Source organism: Citrus clementina, unplaced genomic scaffold, assembly GCF_000493195.1.
Source record: "Citrus clementina cultivar Clemenules unplaced genomic scaffold, Citrus_clementina_v1.0 scaffold_4, whole genome shotgun sequence".
NCBI lineage: Eukaryota > Viridiplantae > Streptophyta > Magnoliopsida > Sapindales > Rutaceae > Citrus > Citrus x clementina.
This window is the reverse complement of record NW_006262274.1, coordinates 19,470,985-19,493,963: the sequence shown is the minus strand read 5'-3', so window position 1 is coordinate 19,493,963 and position 22,979 is coordinate 19,470,985. Positions and strand designations below refer to the sequence as shown.

Sequence of the window (22,979 nt, the reverse complement as noted above, 5' to 3'; positions counted from 1 at the left end):
CATCAGGATCTGAACCCCAATATGCATCTGAGAAGGCTGTGAGAGAAAAAGACTTTGAATTGTAGAACTGAATCCCATAGGTAGCTGTACACTGAAGATATCTAAGTACCCTTTTGCAGGCCTGCCAATGAAGCAGGCACATGCATCCTCTCGATCGGTCGAGCCTATCCCTAGTTTCGATATATCAGGCCTTGTCAGAGTTACATACTGAAGAGATCCAATAACACTTCTGTAAAGTGAAGGATTCTCAAACAACTTCCCTTTATCTTTGTACAACTTATCAGCTACACTCATTGGAGTATTACAGCCTTTGCTGTCAAGCATGTGAGCCTTCTTTAAGATATCTCCAACATATTTTGTTTGAGATAGATGTAACCCAGCACTTGATGGAGTAACTTCTAAACCAAGGAAATAGTTGAAGTCACCCAAATCTTTAAGAGCGAACTCAGAGCCAAGAAGTGCAATAATCTTTTCTATTTGTGCACAGCTAGAACCAGTAACTAAGATGTCATCTACATAGATGAGAATGACTAAAATATCTGAACCAATGTGCTTAAGAAATAGAGAGGTATCTGACCGAGAGGTTTGAAAGCCCCACTGCAGCAGAGAGCCTCTTAACCTGTCATACCATGCACGGGGTGCCTGCTTAAGACCATACAAAGCTTTGTTCAACTTGCAAACATAAGTTGGATGTTGAGAATCAATAAATCCTTCAGGCTGATGCATGAAAACCTCTTCAGTTAGTACACCATTCAGGAATGCGTTATTGACATCCAACTGCCTTATGGTCCAATGGTTCATCACTGCAAGGCTCAAAATTATTCTGATGGTACAAGGCTTTACAACAGGGCTGAAAGTCTCAAAGAAGTCCACACCATAGGTTTGATGAAAACCTTTTGCAACTAATCTTGCCTTATACTTTGAAACACTTCCATCTGGGTTATACTTAACTCTAAACACCCATTTGTTTCCAACAATTTTGGTTGCCAACTCTGCTGGCACAAGAGTCCAAGTTTCATTGTTCCTCAAGGCATGTAACTCATCTGTCATTGCCATATACCATTTCTGATCTGCTAAGGCTACTTTGACACTAGCTGGTTCAACATCTTGTGTGGCTGTAAGATATGTTTTAGGCTTGAAAATTCCTGCTTTGGCTCTTGTAACCATTGGATGAGCAGAAACTATTGGCAAGGATGGTTGAAGAAGAGCTACTGAGGAGTTTTGGTTAGATATATGAGAATGAGCATTTGAAGAGAGTGGTGAAGGAGAAGTGTTTATATGTGGTAAGGAAAGAGAGTTTAGTGTTGGTGATACTGCTGGAACTGATGATGATGTTGAAGGCTGCTGTGATGAGCTACTGTCATGAAGAATACAGAATGAAGGAGAAGAAATTTGAACTGACTTTGATTCAGAATCAGAAGAGAGAAACAATTCAGAATAAGAAAATGCATGCTCATTAAATGTAACATGTATGGCAATGAACACTCTCCCTGTTTTATCTAGACATTTGTAACCCTTATGAAGAGGGCTATAACCTATAAACAAACACTTTTGAGAGTGGAAGTCAAGTTTGTGTTGATTATATGGTCTGAGTAAGGGATAGCAAGCACTGCCAAACACTCTAAGGAAGTCATAATTTGGTAATTGCTGAAACAACTTTTGATAAGGTGACTGGTTGTTTAGAACTGTGGTTGGCATTCGATTAATAAGATAAGAAGCTGTGTGAAAAGCTTCCCACCAGTAAGAAACAGGCATTTGGGCTTGAGCAAGAAGGGTTAACCCTGTTTCAACTATATGCCTATGCTTCCTTTCCACCACACCATTTTGATGATGTGTGTGAGGACAGCTGTGCCTAAATTGGATACCCTCTTGGCGAAGAAAAGAAATAAAGGCCTTGAACTCTCCCCCCATGTCAGATTGTAAAGCTTTGATAGGTAAACTGAACTGTTTTTCTACCAGGGTTTTGAAGTTTTTAAAGGTACCTAAAGCATCTGATTTTAGCACAAGAGGAAAGATCCAGCAGTACCTAGTGTAATCATCAACAAAAGAGATGTAATATCTATAGCCTTCCATAGAAAGTACAGAGGCTGGTCCCCAAAGATCAGTGTGGATTAATTCAAGAGGATATTTTGATTTGATGTCAGTTGCTGAAAAATGAAACTGGTGTAATTTGCCAAGTTGACATGCATTACAGAATTCAAGTTTTTGCTTATTATCACCAGTAAAGGTTATACAATTGCTTCTCAAGAGAGTTTGAACAACATGCTTGCTTGGATGACCAAGCCTATTATGTAAAAGACTGACTGAAACATTGCTTGAAGCATGAAAGTTTACTGGAAAACTAGACTTTATTTTCTCAAACAAAGGATCAACACAAACTTGCTGAGAAGAAAAAACTGACACCATTGAACTTGGTTGGAATACTGATGTATCAGAAGAAAATGACTCTCCACATGACAGTAGCTTATACAGTCCACCTTCAACAATCCCCTGAGCCAGCAGTGTTCCCTTCATTTTGTCCTTTAGAAAACAGGCATCAAAGGAGAATTCAATTGTTATATCACTGTCAGAAAGAAGCTTAGAGATACTTATAAGATTCTTGGTAATTTTGGGAACACACAGAATATCATGAAGATGAATGCATGAACCAAAAGAGGTATACAAACATGCATTACCAATATGTGTGATTTGAAGACCTTGACCATTTCCTACAAGTAGAGAATTGGTACCAAAATAAGTCTTACCATCAGTTAAGTTCTGAGCTGAGTTGGTAAGGTGATGGGTAGCTCCACTGTCAAGGTACCAGCTTTGATCAGCAACTCCCTCAGATGTAGCCATATAAGCTGACTTTGGTCCCTGATTTGGTTGATAGCCTTGAACTGGAAAGCTTGGAGCAAAATTTCTGTTAAACCTGTCTCTACACTCAGCAGCAGTATGATTAAACCTAAAACAAATCTGACACATAACACCTCCCTGGGCAAAGTTCTTTCTATTACCCCCAAAACCACCTCTGCCAAAACCACCAACATTAGCATTTCCATTGTTAAAGTTACCAGCAAAACCTCCATTATTAAAATTTCCACCAGTGTTAAAACCACCAGCAAAGCCTCTGCCAGCATTAAAATTCTGATTCCAGTTACCTCTTCCTTGACCTTGATATCCACCTTGATATCCACCTCTACCTCCAGAATTCTGATTCCAGTTACCTCCACCATTTTTGTTCCAGTTATTCTGATTATTACCATTCCCTTTCTTTTGAAAATTCCCAGTTTGAGCTACATTAGCCATAAAGTTGTTTTTAACTTCTTTACTGTCAATATTCTTACTGTTATCAAGCCTAGCCTCATGTGTCAATAAAATAGCTTAGGCTTCACTCAGATCCATGGTCAACATATTTGCTTCAATGTAAACAACTACAGGATAATACGAATGATCTAATCCAGTGATAAGATGAGTGATTAGATCAATGTTGTTAAGAGGACTTCCAGCTAAAGCAAGACCATCAGAGATAGTTCTAAGTTTTGTGAAATATTCAGTCATAGACACAGATCCTTTCCTTAGATTACTAAGAAGCATTTTAAGATGAACTTTTTTAGCCATTGATTCTGATCCGAACTGTTTTTCAAGTTTCTTCCATAGCTCAAGAGAAGTTTGAGAGCTTACCACGAGACTGAGGATCTCAAGACTCATTGAGGACATGATCCAGCTGAGTAGAAGCTGATCCTGACGTTTCCATGCAACATAATCTGGATTTTCACGACCTACTTCACTTGCTTCACCAGATCTAGATCTATTAGGAAAAAATTGATCTGGACAGAGCTTAGATTCATCAATGTAATTCTCAAGACCATTTCCACGAATTGAAGAGAGAACTTGTTGTTTCCAGATTGTATAATTTGTGCGATCAAGTTTGATTGGTGTGGTAAAGGTAAAGGAAGTTCCAGAAAGGATATGAGCTGAAGGATTCGAGCTTGAAGAAGCCATCACTTTGTAAACAGAGTAGGCTCTGATACCAAGTTAAAGAAAAGAAAGTGTTTGGTTGAAAGGAAAATTCTAAAGCTCGAGAGAAAATATTATCAGACTGAATTCATTTATTATTATTATTAAACTGAAACGAGGAATTACAGGCTTTATATAATCGAGCCTAGAAGGTTCTTCAGCAACAAACGTATGGAAATTATCTTAACAACTTATAACAAACTATTGGCGGGAATCATTAACAACTTCTAAGAGTTGTCCTGCACGTGTAACTAATTGCTGACTCAGCTGCTGACATGGATTCATTCTTAACACTGTTTGCTTTCGGTTTTTTTTTTAAACATATAACTTGGATATAAAATTATTTTAAAGTTTTTAATATTTTATTTAATACGCTAATTTTATAGTATCAATCATGGATGAGGATTTCTTCTTAACCTTTTAGTCACAGCGTATGGGTGGAATTTAGTTTCTTTATTTTATTTATATATTAACCATCAAATTTTACTTACATTTTTTACTCAATACAAAATTAGGTCACGAGGGAATCATAATTTGTTTGTCATAATTTGTCATTGATTTGCATATAAATTTAGCAGGCAATGGCATAATCGGAAGTTTAGTTTGATAAGGGTCATATATACTTTTTGTTGCCTCACACTATACAAAGGTAGAGCTATGATTAGAAATATAATGGGAGCCAAAAGCTCCAAGGGTAAACTTTTAATGGTCAAATTTAAAAGAAGTATATTAATTTGGGGTTAAAATATCACAATGTTAAAGCTTTAGCACTAAATCATAAAAAAAATGAAAAAACTTATTTTGTAGATTAAAATAAATATACTAGAGTTTGCAATAAGCAATTACACATGTTGCTGGACTTTATAATACAATGCTCGATTCTATTGCTGTATATGATACTAAAGTGGTTGATTAACCAAATGACATTGATAGTGTCATTACTTCTCATTTCCCAAATTGAGGAATTAGAATTTGAAATCAAAATTATTGATAGGGTTTACTTTATAAAATAAGCGTGGGAATTAGAATTAGAATTATGGGGCCCACGCCATTTATTAGTCTCCTATTATCTGGATTTCCTATTTGCCACATCAAAATTTTAAAATTTCAAAAATACCCTCATTCAATTAAAAAATATAAATAGAAAAAAGAAAACACAACAAAAATCTTCATTGTCTTCACCAAACTATCGTTGCCAAAATCAACATCGTCAGCCGTTGAGCAGCAGCAGCCCAATCCAACAATGACAGTCATCGCCAATGATGATGTCGACAATGACGATGACGCCAACAATGCTAAGATGTTAACAATGTTGTTATTGTTGATGACGATGACAAAGATGATGGTGATGATGATATTATTATTATTATTACTACTGCTACTACTATTACTACTACTACTACTACTACTATTAAAAAGAGCAATTATTCACCGGCCACTTGATTTTTCAATCTTTTTCAAAGATACACATTTCTTTTTTACAAATTTCACTGAAAGTTTACATTGTGTTGCACCCATCCACTTTCATCTTAACTTTGTTAATAGATTTAAAGGAATATTGATCAAATAACGTTTTTGCCCCCAAATATAAATTTACTGTTATGCCATAAATAAGTTTCAAAATAAAAATATTTGCATTACGATAAACAAACAACAAAGATTGAAAATATTTCAAATGGAACCACGAGCCATAGTTCAGTAACTACAAATTTTTAAAAACTTAAAATTTTGTAAATCACAGTTGAGATACATATCTAGGTAGGGGATAAACATGCATTGAATCATACCATCAACAATACTTGATGCATTTGCATCTCAACAGCTCTAAAACAACCTATTAATCCCCGATTTGGACTTGATTTTGAACAAAATTGAAGATCAACATGAACATGATACTGAAATGGGATCAAGATTGCTTGAACTCGCTAATGATTTGAAAGTAAAAATCGCTGATAAAGTAGAAATTCTAGAATACATCTGGGTATCATGTCAGATATACAACAAACAAATAATGTCATGACATGTGTGATTTATTTTCAAAAACCACCTTGCAAATGGTGGTTGTATTAAATTCAACTACACATGTCATTCATGTATCAATTAGTTATAATACATCTGATGTATTTTAGAATTTCTCTCCTGATAAAGATAGATTATTGGTCGAAATCGTGAAATCACTGAGCTTAGGTTTCAATCAGAGACTAAACGAGGCTAACTTGTCTTGCCTAATTGCTATTTGTGAAAACAATGTTGATTAATCACAGGCATCCTCAAAACGCGCGAAAAGAAGCAGAGATATGAGTTCGAGCAAGCAAGGGAGAATGGAGATATATCGGGACACAACACTGTTAAATGGCATCGTCCATAGGATGCTAAAAGTATCGGGTGCGGCTATGGAGCACGTGGTGACGATATTGTGGAGTGTGTGTTATTTGTTTTGAGATCAGACGGCGTAGGAGGCAATGGTGGTGGGTCACAAAGGTTGATGGAGATGAGACTTAACAATGACGTGCTTTTGTTGCTCGCTGTATTGCTTAACTGGACCACTGTTGCCTTTTTGTTCCCTTTCTATCGCGTCGAAACGATGCTGTTTTTTATGACAATTTTACTCCTATAATCTGAACAAGATTATAATGGCCTACAGATGGATGTGGATGGGTGCAACATAATATAAACTTCAGGTGGAATTTTGAAAAAAAAAATTTATATTTTTTAAAAAGTATAATAAACAGCTGATCAATGGATGATTGCCCATATATTAATGATAAATTTTTTTATAATTAATTAATATTGATGTTAACAATAATAATTAATAATAATAATAATAATCATCATCACAATAACTAAAATACAAAATGATAATTATGACAATAGTTAATTAATGATTTTTTAATAATTTATAACAATCTAACTTATTTCGATTTTGATTTCAAGATAAAATATAATGATTAATGACAATACAACTCCTTATGATTTCGATTCTTACAATTAAAGTAAATAATTTATTCTAATTTTTATTCCTCATTTTGATTCGAACCTATTTTGATTTCAGTTTAATACACACACCATAAGTGCAATGTGAAAATACAATACAGTATTACACACCATAATAAGAGCAGGGCTCCCCCTAGATTTTATCTAATGCAAATACATTTCCATTCCAGAAAATATAATGATAATAAATGTACGGACTCTGCATGAAATATTCTAGAACAGTTGCATGGATTTCAGTTGTATCCATCCCTTCGAATTGAATCAATTTCACGTGCGAAGGGCAGCTGCACCTGCCATCAGATTCCTTCAATTATTATTTTTATTGTTTTATTTCTTTTTTTGGGTTCCCCATACTTGCTTCTAGGGTTTAAGGCGTGCGTGCGAAAAGGACAGGATAAATAAATCATCGCAGATTTAAGAAAAGAGGTCTTCAAAATAGGTTTCGATATTCAACGAAGAATTGAAGATAAATATGATTCCTTTAAATTATAATTATATAAACAAACAAATCTACAATACTGTACTAGCTTTTTAGTTTTTACATCCAACTATAAATGATGAATTTTTTTCCCAAAAAATATATTTGTTTTTCACCTAATGATGCATTTCTTAGTTAATTGCATATTAAGATAATTATAAGCATTAAGTCTTAGGATATTTTGAAATTGTGTAATTATCGAATAAAGAGATGAAAATAAAATATTTTTTTATCTCATTTGTATATATGTAACAAAACTAAAATTGACAAATTTCGTTCTATCCCATCTCATTTTTTGCCAACCCTAGCTTGGTTTAGTTTATTATTATGTTATTGAATTATTGGATATTTTAACATAATTGAAGTTAGTTATTGTCTAAATCTATAATTTTTGAAAGATAAATCTTAATATAAATGTTTAATAAAAGCAAACAGACAAACAAAAAATGTTAATATAAAATTATATTTGAACATGCATATATTCAAGATAAAATTATTAATTTGATTATACTACTTTGTATTTATTTAAAATTTTGTTATATTGAATTACGATGATCCTTAAAAAAAAATTAAAATTCATTTATTTACATTTAGAACTATTCAAGATAGTGAGAAGAAAAGATATTTTTAATGAGACAGGATTAAGACAAATTTTTGTCTCAAAAAATAAAAGAGTAATGATACAGCCATAAACTCTTGTACAAACTGATGTGGCATGATAAGATTGGTTGAATTAAACATCACTTGGCCCACATGATTTATTTTTATTAATTTATATTTTCATTCAACCAATGAATTAATGCCACATCAGTTTGTACAAAATAAGTTTGTACAAGAGTTTGTGGCTGTATCATTACTCAAAATAAAAAGACGAGAATAAAATATTTATTTATCCCAATCGCATATACGAGATAGAATTAGAATTGACAAATCCCATCCTATCTTGGTTCATTGTCAACCCTACTTCTGATTATAAAGATACAGTATTAAAAGGAAAAAGATGAATGTCAAAGGTGATTCAAAATGTAATATCAAGATATTTACATAATACATACATACATACATATATATATATATATATAGAGAGAGAGAGAGAGAGAGAGAGAGAGAAAGAGAGAATCACATACCGCAATTACATCATAGAATCTCATAACTGTGAAATGTGAATCAAAATCTCCCTTACGAAACCGCACCAAACTCTTGTTCCCACACACCTCGACATCAGAAAGAGATGAAGTTTTCTTTAATCGATAAACAAATGTGCGTAAAAAAAATCCAGCGTCTCACCGATAGAGAAGATGACAACATTTGCATTCACCAATGAAAATACATTTGCAGGAATCAGTGACTCAATTGTATGGTGCACCCATCTACAAAAATCATTTCCCTTATAAAAATTGGAAGAAACGAACACAGCACTGAAACAAAATACAAGCCAAAGACAACGTATCTCCGAGTCAATGTGTTGTTTTCTAATAAACTATAACACATAAGTTCAGTAGCCCAAAATGGCTTTGCATGTTAGTCGGAAGATACAACTGCCCCAACACTCAGGCAACAATGATGGCACTAATCTGGTGAGCGAAAAATACCATCTCCAGCTAAAAGGTCTTCAACCTAAAAGGTCTTCAACGCTAGTGTACCTTCAGGGGGGGAATTCAAACAATAAACTCTGATCAGCCTAGCTAGACATCATCACATGATCAATCGACTGAATGGCTTGAGTGGCAAAAAAACGGACATCAACATCTGGATCCTCAGTGAGCTCAACCAAACAAGGACGGATTGTTTTCTCCACCATCTATGACAATAATTCAGAGCAAGACATGAAAAAAGGACTAAAGGAAACACAGCAAAAATGAAGCCCACATTAAAATTATTGACGTTCAAATGAAGCATAAAAGAAAATGGAGAAACTGAAAAAGTACTTACAGACTGGTCAACAATGGGAATGAGAGACTGTAGCACTTTTGCCACATTAAACTTGATGTTAGGTACTCTGCCAAAAGGTGAATCAGACCAACAATGAGAAACAAACTATTGACATCATTCATGTCAACCACGAGTTTTCATAAGTTCAGATACCTGTCTTTTGATGCATTAATGACCACTGGCAACAGTCTAGAACATGTGATTTCTGATCCCATGACAGGAGCAAGGAGAGAGATGGCACGCAAAATGGTCATCCGGTACAAGTAGTGGGGATTATTAATCATCTCCAAAACCTGCTCAGATGACAAAGCAATAATGAGCAGAAGAAAAAAGAAAATGAAAATAAGGACTGAAACAAAAGTGAGGTCGTGGTGGTTTTATCAACAAAACTGAAGGAAAAAGACAAAAGCTTCAAGAGATTCATGTGCAAACACATTACTCTGCAAGGTACCGTACATGCAACAAAATTACAGTATGCAACAAAGGCTGAGAAGGAAATCATTACAACACGACATCATCCTTTCAGATCTCGTTGGCAGTGGTAATGCCAGAAAAACCCAGCATCAGGATAAATTATTATGCCACAAGCTTGAGGCATGTATGAATTTCAATGAAATTCCCCTTCAAACTAAGGGTCAATTTGGAATTGCAATGGCTGATGAAATAAACTGCTGATTAAAAGAAAAAATAGCTCGGTGTTTGGTAGATTGAGCTGTTGCAGTTGTTGAGTTTGAAAAGCATAGCATATGCATTTGATAAATTTTATTACGAAAGTGCTATTTTATTATGAAATGACCAAAATAGACAAGTTTAAACTATCTTTTATTTGTATATTAGGGTTTATCGGAAAGTAAAACATAATTATGATTTTATTGAAATTTTAAGGTTATAATAAGAACTTTAAAAAGTTGTAGCGGCTTATTTAATAAGTTGCTTATAAAAAACAACCCCCTACTTACTTTTAAAAGCTTCTGTCAAAATGAAAAAACTTATAGACAACTCTTAAAAAATTTACCAAATACCACTTTTGTCGGAACTCATGAAATAAATTGCTTATAGCATTTCAACTGCAATCCCAAACAGGATCTAAAAGCTCTTTATTTGTGTTTCATTTAAAAAAATAAAAAGGTCTATCGGGAAGGCGGCAGCAATTAATTGTCGAAATCATTGGACAAACCTGAGGAATTATGTGCTGCATTGCCCACTCTGGACCAAATTCTTCAGCAAGACGCTTCAAGTTGTTAGCAGCAGCATCTCGAATAGAATAAACCTGCAACAAATATGCAGGTGAAATAGTTAATAAACTGCAAGGAGTTCACTTCAATGCAGTGCAATAGCAAGACAAACAAAAGTGCACAAATGTCAAACACTAATGGGAGACGATAAAATCATGCAAACAAAAAGTTACATAGACATTACAACTTGCATAAATGGATAAAACTGTTCACAATCATAACCAAAACATAAAGGAATCATTTTATGTTTTTAAATAGTGCAAACAAGATAGGAAACACAAACCTTATCCTGTAACCATTGCATACAAAGAGCACCAAGTTTGTCATCAAAGAATCCTACGCCCAACTGACTGGCCAATAAAGGAATGTACTCTATTATTGCAAGACGAACTCTCCAATGTCTATCCTCCGCAAGCTCAACAATGGCTGGTAATAGGGATTGCGACAGTAGATCAATTCCAATAACCTGCAAGAACATATTTGTTAAACAAGGCTGAAAAGTAAACAAAAATGAAGCAAATACAATAGAGTTGCATATGCAGTATCACCACTGACAACAGACTTGGTGGTAACATCTCAAAGAGTATAAGGACTGCTAAAAGGGGTAAATATCTACTTGCAGCAAACGGCATCCATCAGTGATACGAGAATTGCAATCAAACAACAGCTTCCAAAGAAGCAAGGAATGGAATACATTACTTTTCAACTTATTACAAGTTCAAGGGATTACAAAACTAAAATCTGTGACAAACTAAAATCAAAAGAGAAAAAGTTAAACAATCACCAAAACCAAATAGAACTAGAAATTTTATAATCAAACCTACTGAATTCTCTCCAGTATACATCCATGCCCCTTATCTGCCCATCCTCCCTATTCAAATACGCTATAGTGACTAGTAAGCTGATATGCAAACCACAGCATGGACTGGTATGCACATAAATCCACTCCCATTTATGCTATGGATGAAAGAAAAGGAAAAGGAAAATATACATGAATATACTATGAAATATGCGAACGTTATCAGCAGGCCATGATGATAGTTCGTTAAATGGTTGTCACTTCTAGCCACTCAATTCAAACAATATGTTACAAGTTGCGCTTATTTTTTCAAACACTAAACCTAATTTGTTCAATAAATCAGAATTCTCAACCAAAACCCAAAAATATAGATGCCAAAATTAGTAAGTACAGCATGTGACATAGAAGATTCAGGTTAAATCCTTAAGACACAACACACCTGATTCACTTGATCAAGCTTGCTGATGATATTGAGGCGCACATCGGGAAATTCATCCTTCAAAAGAGAGAGAAATATTGGAAGAAGCTGCTCAATTGTTGCATCCTACACAAACAGTAAAATGGAGTTGAATTACAATGCATGCAATTAAACCATTGTGCATTCGTATAGCAGTAGATAAAATTGGAAGATCGAGCATAGCTAAAACTACAGTAAACCTGAAAAGATTGAATTAAACCTGAAAGATTGAATGTAACCCGTCAAGCAAAAACCAGATAGCTAATGAGCCAAATAAAGATGAATAAGCCACTATAATACAAGGCATGACATGCTGGTAGGTCTTCCAAACCTCGAGCCTTCGTGACTAGTGCCAGACCAATATATGATATTCTTACCTTCCCTAGGACAGGAGCCATCCCCATGATTACTGAAGCCAAAGCAGAGCGGACATGCTGGGAGGAATCTGATGACAACTCCTGCAGAAGATTGTTCAAAGCATTGAGAACCAAATAACCCATCATCATAGAAGAAAAAAATTTCCAAATCCTCAAAGCATGAGCACCTTAACGCAAGGAAGAATATGTTGAATTGCAAGTTCTGGATTCAAAATTCGGCAGAACTTAGTGACTTTGCCAGCAGCCGCTATACGTACTTCAGCCTCATTATCTCGAAGTAATCGCACATATGCAGGAACCAAGTCCGTCCTTAAAACACAACCAAAATTTTACATAAATAGCACAAAGAAGAGACAAAATAAATTAGCCCACAACATCATGCATGAAAGCAATTCTTAACAGAATTAACACACATGAAAGGGGTATCTACTATTAAATTTCCAAGATATTAAATTGGTGAGAGACCATATGCTGTATTGGAAGTATAAAACTCAAACAGCATGTAATATATACCTAGTAGGCTCAGGACCCACAGCTTCACAAAGTTCATACAGTTGATTTGCAACCATATAGCGCACACGCCAAGACTTATCCTGTTCAGAGTCAATAATGAATTAAGAGCTTATGGAATGAAGGAAAGAAATATCAAGATACAGAAAGCAAAAAGGTTTTCCTTAGCATCAGGCATACAAGGAAAACTCAATCGCTTTATACAAAAATAAAAATCATAACGTTTCATGCAAATAATGTAACTAAAACAGCCACAGGATACTTTTCCTGTAACATGGAATCAGATCAGACTACAGAAATGTTGCCAATAAAATATGAAGATAATGATTGTTCACTACTACACAAAACCTGGGCATCATCATAAGCACCATTCTTCAGGAAAACCAATGAATAACATTCATTTGTTAAGCATTTCAAAAAGTATATCAAATTTCAAAGTGCCGTTATAATGTAGCCAAATTGCTCTCTTTCTCTGAAACCCAACTCCCCAAGTATCCATTTGGCATTGTAAACATCAACACACAGCGCCTCATTCTTCTCTTACAGCTGTGACCAACAGATTATTTCTCAAAAACATACAGAGCCAATTAGGGTAGGATATCAGAACAACAACATATGAATCCTCACAAAGTAGATTTAAGTATCTAGCCCTTATTACCTAAAAATTTATGATTTTTCTCTCCAAGGTAGGTGTGAATCTTATGTTGACATCAATAGCTAGCTGAGGGGTAACTACTCCACTTTAAGCTAATCTCATCTGAATTTCAGAGGGACACATAAAATTCATCCAAAGGTGAAAGAAGTACAAAGAGCAAGGGCAAGGAAAACTTAAAGAGGGTATAAATTTCTATATGCATCTTTATCTCAGATCTTGAAGCGTAGTACAGCAGTGAGCAGCTTGGGATTTCGGCCTTAATCATTTTTCTGTTGAGTTTTGTGCATTAGCCCTTCAATACTTTTAAATCTTCACTCCTCACTATAACTCCACACTTGTAATGCTTGTAATATTCTGTGTGTTGTTGAATCACCAAATTGACAATTTGCTAGTGGTGTCATAGGCAACCAAAGAATTGATCCAACAAGTTCAATTCACATTGCATATGGAGAAGTACATTAGAACTTTCCAGCAAAAGCGGGTTTATACAAATCAACTATAGAAGTGTCATCGACAGGAAAGACTTCTCCAAATACACACTAATCACAAATCAGATAACTAGCATTGAAGCAAGAATCATCAATACAAGCGTACCTGAGAGAAATTCACAATAACAGGGAGAATATGTGCTACACAATCCTGAGGTTCCAACAGCTTTCCAAGTGCTGCACAACCCTCAACAGCCAATAATCGAACAGAATCTTGATCTGAGACAAAAGTTAATTAAAAAACCTCATGTGGGTTATTCATATATGAAATGAACTTTAAAATATAACATGCATCTATGTAAGCAAAACAATAAGTTACTATTCACATAGTAATTTACTCGAAAATTTAATACATGAAATGAATGAATTATGTTCCGAACACCATATGACACATCTGTTTGACCATTCATACATTGTTTTGAACTCAACATGATTCTTTGTCAAGATTGATCAATATCCTAAGATCATTTATTTATTTGTTATTATTATTTGGAAGGATTTTTTTTTTGTGGGGGGGGGTGTTGTTGTTGTTCAGGATATTGCTTTCTTGACCTATTTACCACAATAAAACATATAGCTATGTGTCATGACGGAAAGTTTCTTAAACTATCCTCAGATAGTCATGTGGAAAATCTCACAATAGCATCAATCTGAGGCATGATCAAAATTAATCCTTTTGCACTGCACCCAAATCAATTCACTTGTCTTCTACCAATAAAGAAAATTACCCAGGAGTTATTCACAAGCCAACTAGGTTCATCCACCATCTAAGGACCATAAGTTTAAATTTATTGAAATAGCATCTCTTTGCTAATAAAGTTTTAAGTTTAGGAATATCACACAAAGTTCTGTTACTTGGGGAAAAAAAGAAAAAGAAAGAGGTCATACTTCAGTGTTACAATAAACATTTACTGTCTTCAATTTCCAGATTTCGGAAGATAATTCATGAAAGAAAAATAAGTAACAATAAACATAGACATGTCAACAAGCAGCCAGCCCACCACAATTGCTAGTGTTCGCATGAACCAAATGTTTTAGGAATACCAATCCTGTTCCAGTTAGTTCAATCTAATTGTTCATTTTATGTCTACCCCGACTTCTATTAGCAGTAATATATTATATTTTTCAAAGCCAAGAGTCCCATTGAATGCAAAAGAAATCCATCATGAAGTGTCAGCCAGAAAACCCCAACCCAAAAGATGAATAAAGCATAAAGCATTTTCATAGAATCCATCTCCTTGTCAAACCGGATGATCACAATAAGCAAACTGGAAAAAAAAGCCAGATGATTTTCACTGCATTGAATCTATCTCAGTGGAAAGACGACAGTCCTACCATTGGATTGCTGCCAGGCTATCATGCGTTCTCATTAAATCCATCCTTGACTTGCTGCAACTTTACTCTCCTAGCCATATTAATATAATTTTTATCTCACATTCAGAAGTATATTCATCTCAAATAAACTTTAATTACGTTGCATATATTTTGCACAGCTATTATAATTTCATGTTAGCAGCTCATACTTGTTTTACACATTGCATGCACCATACATGTACTGAAGTTGCAAGAAAGGATGCAGTACTTCTATGTCAGGACATAGGTAACCCTAGACAACAGTTATCAGGAGAGCACTCAATTCAAATAGGCAGCAGAGAATTCAGGTTGCATAATTAGAAGACACTTGAAGGAGAAGCGTGAACCACAAAGTGACAGGGGCAATATCCAACAATTGAAACAAATAGAAACATGTTCTCCATAAAACATAAAGTAATTATTTAATTACCATCCTGAGTCAGATCCTCAAATATTGACATGATGTCTGTCTTCAAATGAGCAGGTTCAACAGTTGCAGCAAATTTGCCCAGATTGGATGCAGCAGACCTCCTAACCATGGGCATGTCATCTTGACACAATTGGGTGTATATTGACCGCAATTCTGTCTTTAAAATATCTGGGGCACTTGGATAAGCAATGTGAAACAGCCCACATGCAGAAACCCGAGCCGTAAACCATTCACCAGCCGCTAGTCTCTGAATATACAAGGTTTAAAACATGTAGAAAGCAGAGACTCAGAAAAAACACATGAGAATAATGAAATACCTATCACAAAGGAATTAGGAAAAAGCAAGCATTCACACAGAAGCACGTGGTTACACTGCAAGAGATAATGTTTCTATATGCAGCCATAGCAAAAATATATAAGTAAATTCTTTTTTCAAGAAAAATAAATGCAGGGAACCGTGGAAAGACCTTCATACCCATCTCAAGTTACTCATATTAAATAGCTTGCTTGTTTTCTTTCAATATAACATAATTTCATTAAGGCAGGTAAGAAATGGACAATGTGAAGTACTAACAAGCTTCAAAAGCCAATACAGAGGTAAACACTCAGCAAGATGCATATTTTTCTAGATGTTTGGGAAAGTGCTTCACAAAATGAGGGCATAGTAAACAATTTAAAGGAAATGAAAATTCTTCCAAACAGACTGCAGTTTTGTTTCTTGAACATAGAAGATCAACATTACAAAACAAGAATTCAATAAACAAACACGAGAATGGTGTAATCTAACCTTGACCAGAGGAATATACCAATCAACCAAATCACTCTCCCTCATCTGAGACCCAATTCTACACAAAGACTCAACGGCTTTGTCCCTCACGCAGGTCTCCTCAACAGTACAAAGGGTCTCCAGAGGCGGAAGCAAAACATGGGCATGCTCAACTCCTCCCACATATGGAATGAAAACACCAAGCTCTTCTGCCATTGCAAGAAGTACCTCATCATCATCGTCATTGTTTTCGCTCAGAAATGGAATTAATTCCTTCCGAGTCCGCTCCTCCCCAAGAGCGCGTGCAATTGTTGACAGCCTACGTATTGAGTTCAACCTAAGCTGTATGTCATCATTTTTCAGCTCGTCTATGAGAACGGCTATTGGGTATAATGGTTCATCAACCATTGCCATTGTGTTTCAAAACGCTTGGAAAACCCTTATGATCAACTATCTACCCAGAAGCACTGCAAATCAGATGAATTGCAACTTATATATTATCACAAAATTCAACAAAAAGATTTCCAAAATTCAAATTCAAAACCGATTTGATGACTAATAAATGGTTTGAATTTTCCAGTAACTATAAGATGCCAATTCCACATTGTCCAGCACCAAGATCCCAAATTTTATGAAGTACTTTCATTCGGATAGTTTTTGGCTGACAATTAAACAGAGCATAAAAGGAAAAATCATGTGAAACAATAACGTTGAGATCTGCAACAAGCCCTAGAGTTCAACTCCAGAAACTAAGGTAACCATAAAGAAAACAAAAGGAAGAGTTTGAGGCCTCAAACACTAATGATGCGTTTGGTAACTGGGAAAACGAAAGAAAACGAAAACGAAAGTAAAATTGATCAGTTAACAAGGGCACGAGAAATTAAATAAAAGAAAAAAAAATAGTTACCAAATCAAAAGGTGCCTAATAGTACAACTAGGCTAAACTGAATTCAGTTTTTTCATTAATCATTTCTAAGAGTGACTAAAATCATTAAATAGAATAATTAAAATTTTTAAAATTTCTATTTTATTTTCTTGATTGAAAATTGTGCGCCAACTAATCATTAAGCGAGAATTAAATGTTTTAATATTGATTGGTGAAGATAAATAACAAAACTAATAATTAAAATTACGATAAATGGAAATGACTGAGAACTGAAGATGTTCTCACCGATCTCAATATCCTCCCGCAGCGACCTCTGCTCAGAGAGAAGAGAGAGATTTACGAATCTGTTTGTTTGCTTTCTAGTAAATTTCTTGTAATTATCTACCCAAGCCCACAAACCTGGGCCTGTGGTAAATTATCCTCGATGGGCTTTCTTCGGGCTCAAGTGAAAGGTTGAATAGCTAAAAGATAATTTCATAGTAATAATAGATCTCACAAATTTTTTATTTCAATTTTCATCCTAAATAATATGGTATTCATTAATTATCGATAATTTTTTATAAGATTTAATTGAATTAATTATATTATTTTTACTAATAAATTGATAAATGTCACGTCATTTGAGATAATTTTTTTAAATAAATAATTTCGGACGTACTATACTACTCATTATGTGCTAGTTGAGTAATAATTAAAAAATGTTAGATGTTATTAGGGGATTGCAGTGTTACTCCCATGAAATAGTTGAGGTGGAGCGCACATAACACGTAGTCTCTGGACTCATCTGGTAAAATCTTGACAAAAAAATATGTTTATAATAAAATTAACTAATGATGACAGAGATTTCGCCTATGAAAAAAATGTAAAACACATAGCTTTCGTATTTTGATTGACATATTGAGAAACTTTTTCCTGTGTTATTACATTTTCGAGCACGAAGATGTTTATTGATAAAATGTCAAATAGATTCATACTAAAATATTTCACTTTCACGGGTAATCATAAAATTTTATGTGAATCATGGCATCTTAGTAAGTTGTTTAGATGATTCAAACGTACGGCTTGTTTGATAATGAAGTGTTGTAGATTTTATGTTGCAGCTACTGTAACTACTTAAAAAATATATATATTTTTACACTTAAAATATAAATATTTGGTTAAATTTTTTTTGAAATACTGTAGACTAATGTTTCAATAAAATTTTTTGAAAATGGATTTTGTATGTATTGATTTCTAAACCCCATATGCTATGAAGAATTTCTATGACAAAACCTCTCCACCGCATTACTACATTTTTTATGCATATGGGGGGCAGAGCAAGCTAAAGCACCCACATTCACAAGTCACAAAGCATCAGCTTATCAAACTGTCTCAGTTAAAAACGACATGTCTTCAACTTATGGACCGGAAATAATGATCTTTAACGCTATCTCAGCGCTTCAACTGAAAGCATCTGCTAAGTCTGCTCCAAAATCCTACTTCCCCTTTCCCAATTGGCGGCTCAACCGGTTCCTTGAAATTTGCTTTTTCACATAGTTCTTCAAAGGCTTCAACAAGATTTTGGAGCCTCGCAACAAATTCAATCAAGAGTGAAGCAAATGTCGCTAGTGACAAAGAGCTGGCACTTTCATATACTTTTGATTCCTGTAAGCCAAGCGTGGACTCAATATTATGAAATGACATCCGTGGCCACGAGACTGGATTTCTCGACATATTTTCCGAGGAAATCCATTCTTGCATAGGAGGGTTCACGCCCATGTTTGGGTTATGCGCATCGCACACTTCGCTCAAGGAGTTAATCACTTTGTTTTCATCATCTTTGACTTCATTAAAGTTCTCAGAATCTTGCAGTTCCTTGCGCTGTGCTACGGCTGCCCAGCTTTCTGAATTGACCAGAAGATATGATTTTTGGTCTATCTTCATTTGCAACTCTTCTGCTGCCTCATGAACTTCAAATAGTATGCCTTCAGGGCTTAACCTTTCCATCTTCTCAACTTTGTCTCCAAGCTTGCGTAATACTTTAGCTCCTTCATTGCCAACATTTTGGAGCTCACTAGCAAAAACCTGTCTCTTCTCTGGTGGTGCCTGCACATTAAAATTTGCAAACCAAACATACGTCTAAATCCAGACTCCAAATACTTGCAGCCTAACACAAAATTTAGAATCCTGAATGTTTTTGCCACATATTTTGTTAACTCACTCAAGAATGAAACAAAGAAATGGAGCTTACAAAAAGGAATCACCACAAGACATCTGCTGCATTAGAACAGCGGAGAGAAAAATTACTGGTTATGAACAACAGAATCACATGGAAATGACTTGGCAACAGCTAAAGAAAGGGAAATCAATTTCAAAACTTCATAAGACTGAAACTATTTAATTTTGTTTGCAATATAATATGCAGATGCAGATGCAGATTTATACATTCAGTAGATTATAAGGATGTTTTATCTTCTCTATTTATCTCTTATTTCTAGAATCTAGACCTTTGTTTCTCACAGAAATTAGACATGGAATGAGGGCCATAGAATAGAAAGAGGTCCCTGACATGGCAATCACAATTTGTTGTTTGTTCTCTATGCTTTTTCATACCCTTCCTACCTCTCACTCAATTTTTTTTAATAAACTTAAATTAAATAAAACCACTATGAAAGAAAGTAAATTTTAATAAACCTAAATTAAATATAATACTCATAAATTCTACAAACTTCAACTTGATCAAGAGTTCTTCCGCTTTATTGCTAATGTTTCCTGAAGTATAAAGTTTCAAGGCAATTTGATTCATTAACTGCACTCTTTAATTAAGAACCTTGCATCTGAAATTTTCCTTTTTTTTCAATTTATTTCTTCACATACCATGTAATTCCCATGAATTTGGAAAGTGATAGCGTATATATAAAAAATTTAATTAAGATTAAGAAGAACAAAATAATGCTACCAAACCAGCATGCATGAATATATACTATTCTTTTGAATTGCAATATGGGAATAAATAAATAAATAAAATGCCAATTAACCAAATTTGATGGCAATTTGCAGAGTGAATGGGGAGAAGAAAAGGGGAGTTTTGGCATTTGAGACCATCAAAGCTGTGCTGACAAAGCTGAAACTATTAGTTTGTGAAAGGAGTTCGAGGATCGCAATTCAAGTGCTTCTGATTGAGAAAAATCTGGTGGGGATATGTACTGATTAAGCTGGTTTGCACCAATTATCAAGAAGAGGGACCGGCAAAAGATTGGAAAGATGGGACTAGAGCTAAACTTCATTAGTACATTGAAGCTCAGAAACTCACTATTAATGACTGAAACGACCAGTTACCTAGATGGGCTACCATTACTCCAAGAGAAATATGGTTCACTAGACATATTTGAGATAATCAAAGGATCCTTGAATGACACTTTCATTCTCCAAGTATGGATTTAACCATAAGCCTAAGTTGCTAAAACAGCAGCTAAAGCAATAAAATTAAAAAAAGCCACTTACCTGTATTTCAGAAAGTATACATCCGTGCATAGCCATGACCATGAATGCACAGTGCCTCAATGCACCGCTTACTTTAACATAATTTTTCCAGGGATAATTGAATGACCTGTAAGGGCCGTGAGGTGGCTCCCATATTGCAAACTCCATCTGCAGAGTACAAGAGTACAAGAGATCCTAACTTTCTGGTCTGTCAAAAGGACAGGTCTTACAGGAAAGAAAAAGAAATAAAAGATGACGGAGTTGAGGAAAGAACCAGCAAAGTTATACTGATTATACCAGAGATTCCTCTTGGCTCGTAGACTGTACAGCCGATCTATAGCCACTATACACTGGGTCATCAGAAGCTTGATATGTAAGAATTTTTGAAGGGACTCTCTCATATTCAACACACTGCAAGTAGTCACTAACACAACCTAAATCCAAGTCCAATATGATAAATCAATCAACTACTCATCAGAATTCAGCTCAAATCGAAGAGAACCAAATATCTAAGAAGCAAACGTCTAACCTTCCAAGGAAGTAGCGAGGCCTTTGAAATTTTTGACCACCAACTTGTGCAGATCCTCCCCTGCCCAGATGGGATATATGCACACATTTACAACCAAACATATCCCAGCACCGACTGCAATAAGCACTAACCGATAAAATGCTGTGCGGAAAAATGTTGTTGAAGTTCCAGACACAAGTACAATGCAATACGTCAACAAGAAGACTCGAAATCCGTATTCGTATGGTTTCAATTTGGGGTACAATTTAGCATAACTTGCACAGAATCCTGAAAAGGACAAAATAAAAATATAAGAACAACAATTCAAGAAATGGGCTCCAAGGCAATGATTGATAGATATTAATTGCTAACAAGATGCCAACCTGCTATAAAAATACTGATGACAATAATAACTTCCTGATAAGCCCCGGCATACAGAGAGAGCTCTGCAATGCCCAGAGCAAGGCCACCAGCAGAAAACGTCCCTAAAGCGCGATTGAATCCTTTATTAAGCGTTGCACCTACGTGAAAGAAATTGATTCAATAACATTACAAAATCACTTCCATATGCAAATCTCAATACGATTTTGCTTGTTTTAGTCGCATCGCATGATTGTAAACTAGTACCTACGCTGAATTCAAAAACTACAACGACAGTAAGAATTGCCCAGATCGAGTATTGGCTAACATTGCTGAGTGGCTCTTTGAAAAAGACAACTAATGATACAAGTGCCAATGACAAGCCCATCTTGGCAGCAAAAACGGCTTTACGAGGATCCTTACGACCCATGTCATAGAATTGAATAAAAATGTTTTGCAAATTGGTCCAAAAATTGATGACTCCGTCTGATATCCAACGGAAACATCTGCATTTGATTCCATCTTCGCTGGCATCGTCATCCGTGCTGTTCAGGCCAAAGTCTGAATAACCCTTTCTAGATAGCAATCTTTCTTTGCTCCTTTCTGCAAAACTGTGTCTGAATGATCCAATTTTCGCAGACATTTCTTAATCATAAGAAAAGGAAAAAAACAATATTTGGTTTTTAAATTAAAAGATGAAGAGAAGCAGTAAAGTGGGTGTCTGAAATGAATCAAAGTGAGACGATAGACATGGACACGTTATTGTACGTGATTAAGGGGAGCAATAATGATGGCGATACATACAACTGCAGTTTTTTTCTTAAATGGTACGTGCGAGGGTTGCTCACGACGTCGTTTTCTCTGTGCGGGGTGATTTTTTTAAAAATGATTGAGTGTTGGCTATTGGTTATCGGTCAACCGTAGGATGAGGTCAGACGGACGCGCCACGTGTCACATGCCATGGTTGAAAACTTCTTTAAACGACAAATCAAATTTAATAATATACACAAAAACCATTTGTCTTGGATCTACATTTGTTGAGCTCACTCAGTTGTCTTTTCTAGCTCAATTTCTGTTTTTATTGCAAAGTTGTTCACTCCTAATGGTATATCAGTATATGTTCAGTTGCATAGATCACATTTTTATTGATAACATTTTGAGTAACGTTCAGCGTCGACTAGTGGCGAGTCTTTTCAAGTGATCATTCATATTTAAATTTTAGAGAAAATAGAGGGCTAGGGCTAAAAAAAATAAATTTATACTTTGTCTACTCTCCTTTTTTTAAAAAAA

General features: G+C 35.0%; 2 protein-coding genes across 2 annotated transcripts; both read right to left on the bottom strand.

Annotated features, from left to right (window-relative positions):
• Positions 1 to 8,632: 8,632 nt before the first annotated feature.
• Positions 8,633 to 17,708, bottom strand: LOC18045261 (serine/threonine-protein phosphatase 2A 65 kDa regulatory subunit A beta isoform). Its single transcript, XM_006437640.2, has 13 exons — positions 17,645 to 17,708; positions 16,495 to 16,940; positions 15,708 to 15,954; positions 14,031 to 14,143; positions 12,785 to 12,864; positions 12,439 to 12,580; positions 12,272 to 12,352; positions 11,877 to 11,981; positions 10,922 to 11,104; positions 10,581 to 10,673; positions 9,557 to 9,696; positions 9,404 to 9,470; positions 8,633 to 9,272 (listed from the first exon to the last, which is right to left on the bottom strand). The coding sequence occupies exons 2-13, from the start codon at positions 16,885 to 16,887 to the stop codon at positions 9,153 to 9,155; spliced, it is 1,764 nt and encodes a 587-aa protein (XP_006437703.1). The 5' UTR covers positions 16,888 to 16,940; positions 17,645 to 17,708; the 3' UTR covers positions 8,633 to 9,152.
• Positions 17,709 to 18,554: 846 nt separating this feature from the next.
• Positions 18,555 to 22,482, bottom strand: LOC18043583 (aluminum-activated malate transporter 4). Its single transcript, XM_006437639.2, has 6 exons — positions 21,957 to 22,482; positions 21,713 to 21,850; positions 21,351 to 21,617; positions 21,119 to 21,255; positions 20,843 to 20,989; positions 18,555 to 19,444 (listed from the first exon to the last, which is right to left on the bottom strand). Exons 1-6 carry the CDS (start codon positions 22,330 to 22,332, stop codon positions 18,791 to 18,793), a joined length of 1,719 nt encoding a protein of 572 aa, XP_006437702.1. The 5' UTR covers positions 22,333 to 22,482; the 3' UTR covers positions 18,555 to 18,790.
• Positions 22,483 to 22,979: the final 497 nt, after the last annotated feature.

Excerpts from the sequence above, each read along its gene's own strand:
- LOC18045261 (XM_006437640.2), bottom strand. The coding sequence starts at position 16,887 with ATGGCAATGGTTGATGAACCATTATACCCAATAGCCGTTCTCATAGAC. Across the intron at positions 12,865-14,030 it reads TTATTGTGAATTTCTCTCAG|GATAAGTCTTGGCGTGTGCG; the intron begins GTACGCTTGTAT and ends GACTCTGAACAG. Across the intron at positions 12,353-12,438 it reads ATATTCTTCCTTGCGTTAAG|GAGTTGTCATCAGATTCCTC; the intron begins GTGCTCATGCTT and ends AATCTTCTGCAG.
- LOC18043583 (XM_006437639.2), bottom strand. The coding sequence starts at position 22,332 with ATGTCTGCGAAAATTGGATCATTCAGACACAGTTTTGCAGAAAGGAGC. Across the intron at positions 21,256-21,350 it reads CCTCGCTACTTCCTTGGAAG|GTTGTGTTAGTGACTACTTG; the intron begins GTTAGACGTTTG and ends ACTTGGATTTAG. Across the intron at positions 19,445-20,842 it reads GTATACTTTCTGAAATACAG|GCACCACCAGAGAAGAGACA; the intron begins GTAAGTGGCTTT and ends TTTAATGTGCAG.